At 49.7% G+C, this 11,994-nt stretch overlaps 5 protein-coding genes across 5 annotated transcripts; 3 read left to right on the top strand and 2 right to left on the bottom strand.

Annotated features, from left to right (window-relative positions):
* Positions 1–303: 303 nt before the first annotated feature.
* Positions 304–1,854, top strand: sakA (mitogen-activated protein kinase HOG1; the record flags this gene model as incomplete). The annotated part of the gene is made up of 9 exons (XM_058521611.1): positions 304–359; positions 430–477; positions 555–684; positions 733–776; positions 824–923; positions 975–1,331; positions 1,380–1,458; positions 1,517–1,700; positions 1,749–1,854. The coding sequence occupies 9 exons, from the start codon at positions 304–306 to the stop codon at positions 1,852–1,854; spliced, it is 1,104 nt and encodes a 367-aa protein (XP_058365088.1).
* Positions 1,855–2,466: 612 nt separating this feature from the next.
* Positions 2,467–5,488, top strand: N7446_012868 (uncharacterized protein; the record flags this gene model as incomplete). Its single annotated transcript, XM_058521610.1, has 10 exons — positions 2,467–2,522; positions 2,631–2,735; positions 2,833–3,075; positions 3,150–3,177; positions 3,241–3,304; positions 3,355–3,434; positions 3,481–3,652; positions 3,704–3,744; positions 3,795–3,932; positions 3,983–5,488. 10 exons carry the CDS (start codon positions 2,467–2,469, stop codon positions 5,486–5,488), a joined length of 2,433 nt encoding a protein of 810 aa, XP_058365087.1.
* Positions 5,489–6,241: 753 nt separating this feature from the next.
* Positions 6,242–8,862, bottom strand: culA (cullin culA; the record flags this gene model as incomplete). The annotated part of the gene is made up of 6 exons (XM_058521609.1): positions 6,242–6,430; positions 6,487–8,384; positions 8,451–8,521; positions 8,584–8,600; positions 8,678–8,747; positions 8,813–8,862. The coding sequence occupies 6 exons, from the start codon at positions 8,860–8,862 to the stop codon at positions 6,242–6,244; spliced, it is 2,295 nt and encodes a 764-aa protein (XP_058365086.1).
* A 1,060-nt stretch (positions 8,863–9,922) lies between these two features.
* On the top strand, positions 9,923–10,529 carry N7446_012866 (cupin domain-containing protein; the record flags this gene model as incomplete). Its single annotated transcript, XM_058521608.1, has 2 exons — positions 9,923–10,174; positions 10,224–10,529. The coding sequence occupies 2 exons, from the start codon at positions 9,923–9,925 to the stop codon at positions 10,527–10,529; spliced, it is 558 nt and encodes a 185-aa protein (XP_058365085.1).
* Positions 10,530–10,609: 80 nt separating this feature from the next.
* On the bottom strand, positions 10,610–11,835 carry N7446_012865 (phospholipase D regulator; the record flags this gene model as incomplete). The annotated part of the gene is made up of 3 exons (XM_058521607.1): positions 10,610–10,634; positions 10,689–11,553; positions 11,610–11,835. The coding sequence occupies 3 exons, from the start codon at positions 11,833–11,835 to the stop codon at positions 10,610–10,612; spliced, it is 1,116 nt and encodes a 371-aa protein (XP_058365084.1).
* Positions 11,836–11,994: the final 159 nt, after the last annotated feature.

The following is an 11,994-nucleotide window of genomic DNA, read 5'->3' as shown; positions in this document are numbered from 1 at the left end:
AAGAGCAGAACAACGCAACACAATATATCATAAAGAGGAAGAGACAGAGAGAGGAAAGATGATAAGAGCATAAAACCCAGTAGGAGTATGAACGAGAACAGGAAAGTTAGAGATATAAAAAGCGAGATCTAGATCTTAGTCAGCCCCAAAACCTGGTCCCGCGCGGACGTCATACCTTCCTTGTTTTCTGCGCTTTTCACTTCCCCACACACTCTGCTCTTTGCGCCCCTTTCTCGGCTTCATCCCTCCTTTGACTCCTAAATTGACTTCTTCACGAATACCGTACCCGTACCCTCGTTCATCATGGCGGAATTCGTGCGTGCCCAGATCTTCGGCACCACCTTCGAGATCACCAGCCGGTTCGCAGTCCTTCAGGCGGGGAGGCGCGCAGTCCTCTCGCAGTGTGCTCAGAGCTGACTCTTGATTTAGGTATACGGAATTGCAACCGGTGGGAATGGGTGCCTTCGGACTGGTCTGGTATGTTGCATCCTGTGTCGTACGAGGCTACATATCGAGGCTTACGACACGTGCTAACCGGGATTACAACGAGATAGTTCTGCGAAAGACCAATTGACTGCCCAGCCGGTCGCTGTCAAGAAGATCATGAAGCCCTTCAGCACTCCCGTTCTATCCAAGCGCACCTATCGGGAGCTGAAGCTGCTCAAACATCTCCGCCACGAAAACGTCTGTACTACCTGAACTACGTCAATTCGAGATGCTGACATTGCGCAGATTATCAGCTTGAGCGATATTTTCATTTCGCCTCTGGAAGACATGTACGATCTGTTATCAGAAAGTGGGGGCCTCACGCTAATTCCCGTAGTTACTTCGTCACCGAACTTCTTGGAACCGACCTTCACCGACTCCTGACTTCGCGTCCCCTTGAAAAGCAATTCATTCAGTACTTTTTATACCAAATTCTGGTAAGACTTCCGCGGGAACCCGCTACCGATCCGAATCTGACCTTTTGATAGCGTGGCTTGAAATATGTGCACTCCGCCGGTGTTGTCCACCGGGATCTCAAACCCAGCAACATCCTGATTAATGAAAACTGCGATCTCAAAATTTGCGACTTCGGCCTGGCTCGCATCCAGGACCCCCAGATGACTGGTTATGTCTCAACACGATACTACCGAGCGCCCGAGATCATGCTCACTTGGCAAAAGTATGATGTTGAGGTGGATATCTGGAGTGCGGGCTGTATTTTTGCCGAGATGTTGGAGGGCAAGCCTCTCTTCCCCGGAAAGGACCATGTCAACCAGTTCTCTATCATTACTGAGCTGCTGGGCACTCCCCCAGATGATGTGATTCAAACCATTTGCAGCGAGAATGTGAGTGAATATTCCAGTGAAAGACGGAAACCTGCTAACAAGACGCAGACCCTGCGATTTGTCAAGTCTCTACCAAAGCGCGAGCGCCAACCGCTGGCGAATAAGTTCAAGAACGCTGATGCCGATGGTACGTCACTCGATTGGAATGGATTCGTTCTGGACGAAGCGCTTACTTGTATATCTAGCGGTTGACCTGCTCGAGAAGATGCTGGTGTTCAACCCGAAGCAGCGAATCCAAGCTCCCGACGCATTAGCCCACGAGTACCTGGCCCCCTACCACGACCCTACCGATGAGCCTGTTGCACAAGAAAAGTTCGACTGGTCATTCAATGATGCCGATTTGCCCGTGGATACTTGGAAGATTATGATGTACGTGATTCGCTCGCTCTTTCTCTTTCTCTTACTTACATTGCTCAGGTACTCCGAGATCCTCGACTTCCACAACATTGAGCAAGGCAACGAGGCCGGTCAGGCTTTGATGGAAGGCGCAGTACAGGGTAACAACACTCAGGCATACGCATAGTTGATAATTGCGTGTCCACCATAATACACCCTGCCCTTGATATCAGTCTCAGATCTCCCCTGCCTAATCTTTCAATAAATCTTTCAAAAGATGTGAAGTTTGGCATTATTTTATCTTCATCCTTGATTTTTATTCTCTACCTTGTCTTTGTCTTTCTGGAATTATTTGTCCATAGCTCATTCGGCGTCGTCAAGAAATGGTTGGTGATTCGGAGAAATGAGGGATCTGATTTGGACGATGGGCACCTGACTTTTTTTGTTCGGCAATTTAATTTACTACAATACTACTAAACCAGTGATTAAACGGCTAGACAACTACATAAGTAACTAAGCAACCAAGTAAGAGCAATATAAACTGGCGATATTGAGGGTCTAGATAGATTGGCGGGGCTACTCACCGCCCACACCCCCGGCCAGTCAGAACGTGCGCGATAACCATATCATTTTCCCCTGTTTCGCGATCTGCGATCTTCATCTTCATGGGAAACATTGTGGCTTTGGAGGACAAGAACCTCAGTACAACCTAGCACCAGTTCCCTCTTTCAAGCCATCACTTTTCAAGCGTCTGAAGCTACCTTCCCTGCCCCGATTTCCTCTTCTATGACCCGGCGCCATGGCTGTCCATAAACAAGACCCGATTGTGTTGGTGATTGATTTCCACCATGCACGGTAAGCCACTGAGCACTTCATTCCCCGGACTCCGTACAAATGAAACTTGATACTTGAAACAAGCACTGGCGGCCCCACAATGAACCCAACTGACTGAGACATCTGCAGCGGCCCCGAGATTGAACATTGCATCGCCGACGAAGGAACCGACCCAGCAGTCGAAAATGATTGGTCCCTGCTACCATTTATGGCCCTTTCCGACGGAGCGCATCTGTACGAACCACCTATATCCCTCTCCCTGACCGAGGCCAATCCACAACCAAACGAAACACCCACTTTGCGCCAGACCAACTAACCGGTTGATTTGCAGGTCGACTGAGGAATTCTCGTACTTTACACTCTGCCGAAAGGAGTCGGATGCTCTCCCAGCGACTTCGTTATTTGGTATTGCCTGTTCTCGTCAGCTTGACTCGAGCCTGCTCACCAACCGCCCTCCTGATGTTACTCGGTCGACGGTACAAAAGGCTGTGGTGGTGGTTACGGATACGCCTCAGCGGGTTGGCCAATTGAGGGAGAAGCTGTCTGTTGTTACTTCTGCTTGGTTTGCGCAATGGTATGTGGGATATTGCCCGCGATGGCTTGAACCGTGCATGTGGAACGATAGGGGCTAATTGGGGCTGATATTAGTGAATTCTCGGATATTGATATTCTGAAGGTATGAACCGGTTACAGACCGGTTACAGCGATGTGGTGGAATGGTGTGCTAATATGATTTTAGAAATTCCGCGAGGGATTAGTGATTAGTCTGTCGAATGACGATGGCCCGAAAGATCAAAATTTGGGTAAGAATGCTGTCTGGTCTGGCTATGTGACATTTTGCTGATTCCGCTAGGACTTTCGCTTCGGGAGATGATTCATGAATTCAAATATCAGACATTGGTTCTCTTCAAGGGACTGCTGTTGCAACCCAAGGTATGTGACCCTGTCATTTACCCAAGAGCAGTGCTGATAAATACAGATGCTTTTCTTTGGAACGCGTTGTGAACGCCTGTGCATGATACAATTTTCTCTTATATCTTTAATACCCGGCCTCATCAATAGTCTCCAGGACTGTGCGGATCCGTCCTTTGATACCTATTCTCAGACTGTTGAGAAGCCTACGTCTCTCAAGACGAGTGACAGAAGTTCTTGTATGGTTCATCTCAAGGCGTTGGATTGCGAATTGCCTGCTAACCCTTTAGTGTTGGCATACATGGGTCTGCCGCTACAAATTTTTGGAAAGGTAAAAAGTACAACGAATGTATTCTCTGGCTTCTGCTAACTCATCTCCAGGGAAGCATGTTTGGCCCCTATACACCTCTGCAGCTGCTAGATCTGCTGGCGGATGATGGGACGAAATCCTACGTGGTGGGCTCAACCAACTCGCTGCTCCTACAGCAAAAGGACCGCTACAGTGACATTTTAATCAACGTAAGTTGCCTTATTCCCCACGGAACACGATACCTGACAGTTGCAACCAGCTTGACGAAGACAGCATCGTCATCAACTCCCCTTCTCTGCGCTCTGCCCTTGCCCTTTCCGCAGCTGACAGACGCTGGATTGACCTGCTTACACAAATCGTCAATGACACCTGGGATGAGGAGCACCCTTCAAGACCCAAGACACTTGGCTTCATGGGCTCCGAAGAGTTCATTCGACTCCAATTCGAAGAATACCTGCTGGCCTTGTTATCTTCGATGAAATACCACGAGGAGCTTTCCTCATGCACTACCGGGGAATCCAACCGCAGCAGAGCCCAACTACAGAACTTCAATATAGAAGGAGACCCAGCAATCGACTTCAACATGGAATTCCTAACCCAATGGCAAACAACGTCTAACTACGCCATGTTCTCTCGCCTCACTTCCGACGCCCTCCTCTTCTCAATCACCGAGCCCCGCCACCCAAGCGCCGGCGGTTTAACAATGGACGACATCCAACGCCGCCTCTCCCAACAAGTCGCAGACCTCCACCTAGACGAACGCGTCCGCGAAGGCCGCGAAGCCCTAAACCGCCACTTCTCAACCGGCCAAAAGAAAGTAACAGCCGCCTTTAACAGCTTCTGGTCCGATATCGAGTCAATGCGCGAGGCCCAACGCAAACGCAACGAAGAAAAAGCCATTCAAGCACAAGCCCAATCCCAACGCACATCCATAGACAAAGAAACCCCCGCCTCTCCTACCCCCTCAACTTCAACTTCAACTGCAACAATGGACCCCGACTCCCGCCCCCGCGCTTCAGTCGACATGGCTCAAGCCCAAGCCTCCGTCAGCGCAGCAAGCCAAAGAGCAGGCGCGTACTTCAGCTCGTGGGGTTCATGGGCGAGCGAAAAACGTCGCGAATGGCAAGACAAGCGCAGCGCCTCTCCAAGCCCGAATCCCGACGCAAACGCAAATTCAAATTCAAATGCAACCCAGAGCCCAAACACAGCAGCGGGTATAACCTCACCCTCCGCATCAACATTATCCGTCGTAACCGAAATCGCCGAATCAGACCGTGACCGCGGCCGTCGCCGCTCAATCCAACACAAAAGCGAAGGAAGCATCGATAGTACCACCGAAGGCGGTCTAACACGCAGCGTCAGCCGCAGGAAACGGTGGAGTAATATCCTCCTACGGCGCGACAGCGCCGAATTACAGCGTAGGGATGAGTCGTCCACGTCTGAGTCTGCTGATGTGCCGTTCCCCAAGTCTCCCTTGTCACAGGGATTCCCGGCTTATGGGGAGGGAGCTGAGGAAAAGAAGGAGGATCAGGATCGGGATCGGGGTGGTGATCCCCAGATCCATACGCAGGAGAAGGTCGAGCGAGACACGGATACGGTTGATGCGGATGGTTTCTCGTCCGTGGCTCTTACGCCTAATGAGGGTCTTGGGTTGGGTATGAATCAGAGTCAGAGTCGGAATCCGAAGGAGAATATGCCTCCTTCTGGTGGTGGACAAACGCGTGACGAATCGTTCACTGCTCTTCCTGTTAAGGGGGATGTGTAATGGATTCGGATATACAATCTTGGATACTGGTTCAGAGATTGAGGAGCTGGGAATTGGTCCTTGTATTTGTTCTTTTTACTGGCATTGGCATTGGCATTTGCATTTGCATTCGCATTGTATCATCGTTAACGCGCTTTTGCATTTGGTATACGAACCAACAAACCTCAACCTGATTCCTTCCTGTTTATTATATAGATGATCAAGTCCGTTTATCGGCTCTATTCTTCAAGGTTTCATTTCTGTTAAGATTATATCTAGGATGATGGCTAGCATGTATTGACCAGAGTCATGGCTAGCATGTCGCACTCGTCCACGGCTATACATACCTAAGTCAACTTAGATCACATCTAGTAGGGCATTACAATAGCAACCAATCTAGATTCAAAAATTAATATTTGTCTATTTTTCTGATTCGACAAAGACCAAAAAAGCAATGAGCAAAAATAAAAACTAGGTCATCATTGAGGTGTCATCTCAGCGCTATGAAGATGGAAACATGAAAAATAAATCGACATGAGAAATTCCTATGCTCCTATCCGCCTTAATCCAGCTACCTACCCCAGTCTAGAGCAGCAGGATATCTATGTCCCCGTGCGAGGTTTCCCCGTTTCGCCGTTGGTGGACGGCGCGCAGGGAACGACAAGGGGGTATAGGAACATGCTGTCTAGATGGGACGATAGGAATCAGTAGATAAAGAGAAAAAGAAAAGAGGCAAGATGGCGATGTGGTTGATTGGGGGTAGTTCGAGTTTGTTTAAGCAATGTAGGAGATTTCGTCGCCGTCCATGCGCTCGATATAATCTTTTTCCATGAGGGCCTCGATGTTCTTCTTGATATCGGGGATCTTGGGTGGGAAGCGAGACTTGACTTGTTGGATGACTTCCTGTACCAGCTGGACGTGCTTCATCTTCTTCCGCGATTTCATGATACGAACGATAGCGGACTAAAGGGATTATTAGAACGGATTAATGGGTGTAGGGTGAGTCCATCGGAACATACCTGAAGCAGGAGCTTCCGGTCCTCTTCTATAGTCTTGTGTGTATCCTCAGTTTCTACCTTCTGCTCAGACTTGATCTGAATGTTAAGGTTGACCTTGATTTTCTTGTTCTTGAAGTTGTAGTTCAAAGTGAACGTGGTAGAGGGCTCGGGCTTGGCACCCTCTGGGCTAGCAATGAGGACCTTGGCCTTCAACAAGATGCTGAGGTTAGGGTCGAGGATTTCGGGGGCCAGGGTGGTGGCCTTTTCAATATCGGTGTAGGAAAGAGTATCAGTCTCGTTAAAGAGCAACAGAATACCCATTTGATAGGTCGAAACCTGGAAGGTGTAGGGCACCTTGGCGTTCTTGATGTAGTTGGCCTTGATTTCGCCCTTGCATAGCTGCCACAGCCAGCTCAGCCTGCGGCCACTGTGCTTATCAAAGTAGAACTTCTGGAACCGCTCTGCAGTCTTGACGATCTCGGGCGGTGCAAGGAATGGAGTTGTCGGCGCGTTAAGAGGCCAGAAACCATTTCCTAGGATCTGGAACTGGGCATCGGCTAGTCTCTTGCGATCATCATCGTCCAATACCTTGTCCTGCCAGTCCTTGTAGTTGTTATTGAGATCCTTGGAGATCTGGATGTCCTGGAACATGCGTTGCAGTTTATTGGTGTATTCATAACCGCACGCCTCCTTCAGCTTGCTGATCATGCTGGTTTCTGCATCATCAGAGACTGAGCTAGTGTGGACCAGACGCTTGGCCAAGGACTTCGTGTAGAACTTCTGGAAGACATCCTTGTCTTCAATGTACTTGAAGACAGTCATGACCTGCAAGAGCATCTCCTCAAGTTCGGACTCCTCCGCGGATTTGGAACCCTTCTTGAGTAGCGAATCTGTGTATTTCGAGAGCAGCTCGGGTGACTTGGAAGAGCTGACCTTGCAGATGTGGTTTCGGTTGACAAATTCACGGCAAGCGTTGTCCAGAGAGCGCACAAACTCGGATTCACCAGCGAAAGCATCATCAACCAGGTTCTGGTAGCGCGTGTGGACCTGCAACAAAGCATCAACGTACAATTTGGGTTCAAAGTTATCTCCATCTGAGGCCACCCTCTCAACAGCAGCGAGGCCGGCCCGTCTGACATGGTTCTCAAAGGTGGCACGCAGAGGGTCCAGGCCCTCCTTGATACGGGAAAGCAGTCGATACATGCGAGCCAAATCCTCTTGGCGTTCGTTGTCGAGCAAAATTTGGAATTCATCGCGCAGCAGGGTCGAGTGGGCGGTGACAAGCACATCCAGGCAGGTATCGGTAAGGCTCTTGGTGACATCGGGATGCAGATACAGACCAACCCGAGACTTCTCTTCGTCAAGACGAGCCTCGGCCTTCTTCATGTACTCCACCACGCTGTTCTCTGCGACGAACTGCCGTGACTCGTTCTCGTAGTAGGTCTTGGTAGCGGCGATGAAAGGCTTCTGGAAATATGTGCGGTAGACATCGAGTGTTGACTTGGAGCTGTCATTCTCATCCAGGCCGAGGGATACAAATGAGTCGACAATAGACTTGATCTGAGACTGTTCAATGGTCTCTCCGTTTCGCTGCTTCTCGATCAGATTCAGAACAGCATCCATGACCTTCTCATGGACATTCTCAAAGAAGTCCTCCTTCCACTTGACCAGGTGCAGAGTGTACACATCGAACACGTTCTTCTTGCCCTCGTCGATCTCGCGCTTGACCCAGTGACGGTTGAGGTAACGGAAAAGATGGTTGACATATTTGGCGGCGGTCGTATAGCGGTACCACTCGCGGATGTAGAAGCCAAGCAGGCCTTCCTCGGTGTGGCTCTGTGATTGCTTATACACCTCGGCGAGATGACGTGAAAGGTATTCGCCTAGTAGCTTGTAGAGTTCCTCGCCCAACAAATGGGCTGGTTTGAAGGTTAGCGCTGGTCGCAAGCCGAGGCATTTTGATGATATTTTAAGGAAAAACGAACCCCCACGTTGGGCTTGCAAGCCTTGGCCACTGGAGACAGCCTTTTGTGAAGTGCAGAAGTTATGGACAGCCCTAAAATCAGTTTGTGAGCACGGTTCCAGATGGCAGCCAGGAGTTTCGAAACTTGGACACACGTGTAGAGACCCATGTACTAAACGTGCAGAACCAGTCAGCTTCCGTAACTAAATACGGCATGTGAGAGATCGAGACACCGGGACTTCCACTTACAGTTTTCATATCGATACCTGCGTCCAGGTTGAGCATCACGCTCTCGATCCCCGCTTCAAGAAAAGACCACCTAGCACAAAGTTAGCCCACGCTGCACATTCAAATCCCAGCCGTCCATTGCTATCATCAACTCACGTAGATTCGAGGTCATCCTTGTGGGGCACCGGCGGCATCGTGAGAGACATCGCGATTGCAAGGGGCGAAGTCGGGTCGGCTTTGTAGGCAAGGTGGGAAGTCGAGGTTGGAGAACTTGACCGCGTAGTCAGAATAAGTTCGTGCGTTGTAGTGAACTGCAAATTACACACCTTATGGAATGACCTCAAGGTGGTTGCAGCGCCACAAGTCACGCCTCAAAGATCTTCGAGGTGATCAAATGACTTCGGCGCTTGGAAGGAGGGGCGCGCAGCGGGGTTGGGAAAGGTGAAATCAAAGGATGGCAGGAATATACAGCCTATCCAGTCAATCTGAAGGGAAATTTAGAAAAGAAACCAAGTAGATGAAGGGGAGCAGAGTGATGAGGCTGAGAAGGTCCAGCGTGGGGATGGCTTTTTGCCGCAGGCGGTGAGGTGGCGGAGCTTTCCCAAATCTACATCATCGCCTTTATCGAGAATATTTGTGTTGAATGCATGTATGGTTTTTTTTTTTGATCTGGTATTTTTAAGGTAGTCTATGGTTATATTTGCTTCCACAGACATCGTTCTATATTATTTTATCCATATTTGTGCACTGAAATGTATAGTTACTGTCGTATGATAGATCACTCTTACTAGGACTATTGCGGCCTCCACATCCATGGATCTGACAGCAAGTTGTAAGATCAGTGACTTCCGAGGTTGTGGCCAAAATAACAGAAGCTGCACTATCGGACCGAAATGGAAACTGTGGTCCATTCAGTAGTTCTACATGTAGTAGAGTTCTGGTTTAATCTCATGTTCATCAGAAAAGTCTCGAAATAGCCACAGCGGAACAGTAGAACCAAGAGCAACCGGCCTTTAGAGTATAATATGGTTACTGGGATTGCATATCGAGGTCCTGTACAGGATAACACGGAGCAGGCGGATTCGCTATACAATGGCACGGCTGTCAGTATGGATAAGACCATACCAGTGGCCTTGAGATTAATCACAGAGACTATAGGCATTCTACACCATCCAATATCGATCTATGAATCTATAAATGGACTACGGAAGATGGGAGATGGGAGATCGGAGTATCAAATCGTCTTTAACCTTATATCGACCCACAATGACGTCATTCGAATATCATGCTGCTGGCTTGTCTATTCCAAACTCCTCTCTTATGCATCGCAGTTTCAACATGACAATAACCCCACAGTCCAATATCCACGTAACCATTCGCCAGATTTCAGAATGGCGCAACATCCCGAATACATCGATCCAATCCAAACCACTCATGGTATACCACGGAGCCTTCAACGCTACATCCGCGGAGCTTGAGGCACATCTGGAAGAAGTGGCTGAAGTTATACCGCAATGGGTATATACCATGTACAGCCAGACCCATTTCCATTCCACGACACACGAAGTACTCGGAGTCGTGTCGGGGAGCGCGTCTTTGCTTTGGTGGCGAGGATAATCCCGAGCGATTCGAGCCGAGCGTTCAGCGCGGCGATCTGATTATTGTTCCTGCGGGAGTTGGACATCGGCTCTTGGAGGACCTGCATGGGAACCAGGAGGAGTTTCAGATGGTCGGCGCCTATCCTCCCGGCAAGCAGTGGGATATGTGCTATGGGCAACCAAACGAGAAAGCGAAAGTGCAGAGCATAAATAATGTGGCCTGGTTCCAACGTGACCCGCTGTACGGTGTCGACGGGCCTGCTCTGCATGTCTAGCAAAGTTTGTAATCAAGGATCGCTAATATGGCAAGAAATCAAATGTTAATTTTGGAGAGTCAAGAACAGTAACACATGTTTCACTGTGTCACTCTCTCAACAAGTCTGGTCAAGTGTTAGTAGTGAAGCACATCAGTCCGGGATACGAGCGTTGTTTACCTGAGAACACTTATCGCAAATGTCATCAGCCAAGCCAGCAAGGCAATTAGCAGGACAGATGCGAGTGCTTTTTGTCGCACGCAGATCCCGTCGTTGCGGGGGTCGATCTCCTGGTTGACCTCTGCTTCGGTACAGGAGCCCGTCACTTCCGAAAGAGAAGCGAACGCCAAACTAAGATTGGCGGAATCAAAGACGATGAAAAAAATGTCAAGTAGAATTAGCCGTGCTTTGGCCGAGGGTGACCGCAAGCCCAAAGGCTTTGATGTATACTCGTCAAAGGTGATATAGACGAGGTAAACCAAAGCGACTGCGTCGACGATAATTGCCATCAAAGCTGAAGGGCCTTGAGGGTGATGTAAACTGTCAGCCATGTGCTGAATTGAACCACCTAGAGCCAGCGCAGAGAGCGAGAAGCACCAGACAGTCAGCCGAAGAACCATCGGTACTATTGGACTTCGTAGGAGTGTGTTGTGGAAGCGCTTGAACCAAATCTCCCTGCGGCCTCCACTATGTAGCGGATACTCCGGGCTATCGCCCTCCAGGTGCTTACCGCGCCATGGTTGCGAGTAATCACCGTGATTTTCGTTCATCCAGTCTGCTGTGACATGTTTTTCCTCTCTGCCGGCCTCCCGGGGGTATTGGATGGCGCGCGAGAATGTCACCCAGCGGGACTCACGGTCAGCCGGCAAAGCTTCATTTTCGAATAGACCGTTGGTATTTGAGTGAGCGCGTTGAGATTTGGATGACGCGTAGGGAGAGTGGTTGTGCTGGGCGACAAATGCGTCCCCTGGTTGGGAAGGGAGTAAACGGTCGGTTGCAGTAGCTTCTTCTTCGTCCTGCTCGATCTCGACAGATCGAATCCAGGCTAGACAGTCCCATTGTTAGCAAGTGATCAGATCCAAGTATTGAGTAAAAGCTTACCAGGTAGAGTTCGCAAGGCGAAGCGCTGCGAGTGGGCGGCTTCTTCTGCTGTTTGGCCGTTTATACGCGCCGGTGTGGTTGGCGGATCACCGCCATTGCGAACAGCAGAGTCGGTATTGATGATCAGATGGCCCGGTATAGGAGTTGATGTCTCAGGGATCGCCCGGGGGATTTTCTCTGCCAACCTCTCGTTGAAGATACGCCCTGTAGCGCTGTCGTTCTCCATGTCGGGTATAGGAGAGAGCTTTCGGGAAGATCGGAAAGCGTCAATCAGCGGTTCGCATCACTACCCGTGCCGAGAGTCCAGCTCCAATTGCCCCAAAAAGATGTCCGACATCAAAGTTGGGGGAGTCGAGAAAGGGTAGGGAAATGACGTCTCCAAACC

The sequence above is a fragment of the Penicillium canescens genome, assembly GCF_028828765.1.
Source record: "Penicillium canescens strain IBT 15451 chromosome Unknown utg000011l_segment0_segment0, whole genome shotgun sequence".
Taxonomy (NCBI): domain Eukaryota; kingdom Fungi; phylum Ascomycota; class Eurotiomycetes; order Eurotiales; family Aspergillaceae; genus Penicillium; species Penicillium canescens.
This window is presented reverse-complemented; position numbering and strand designations above follow the sequence as displayed.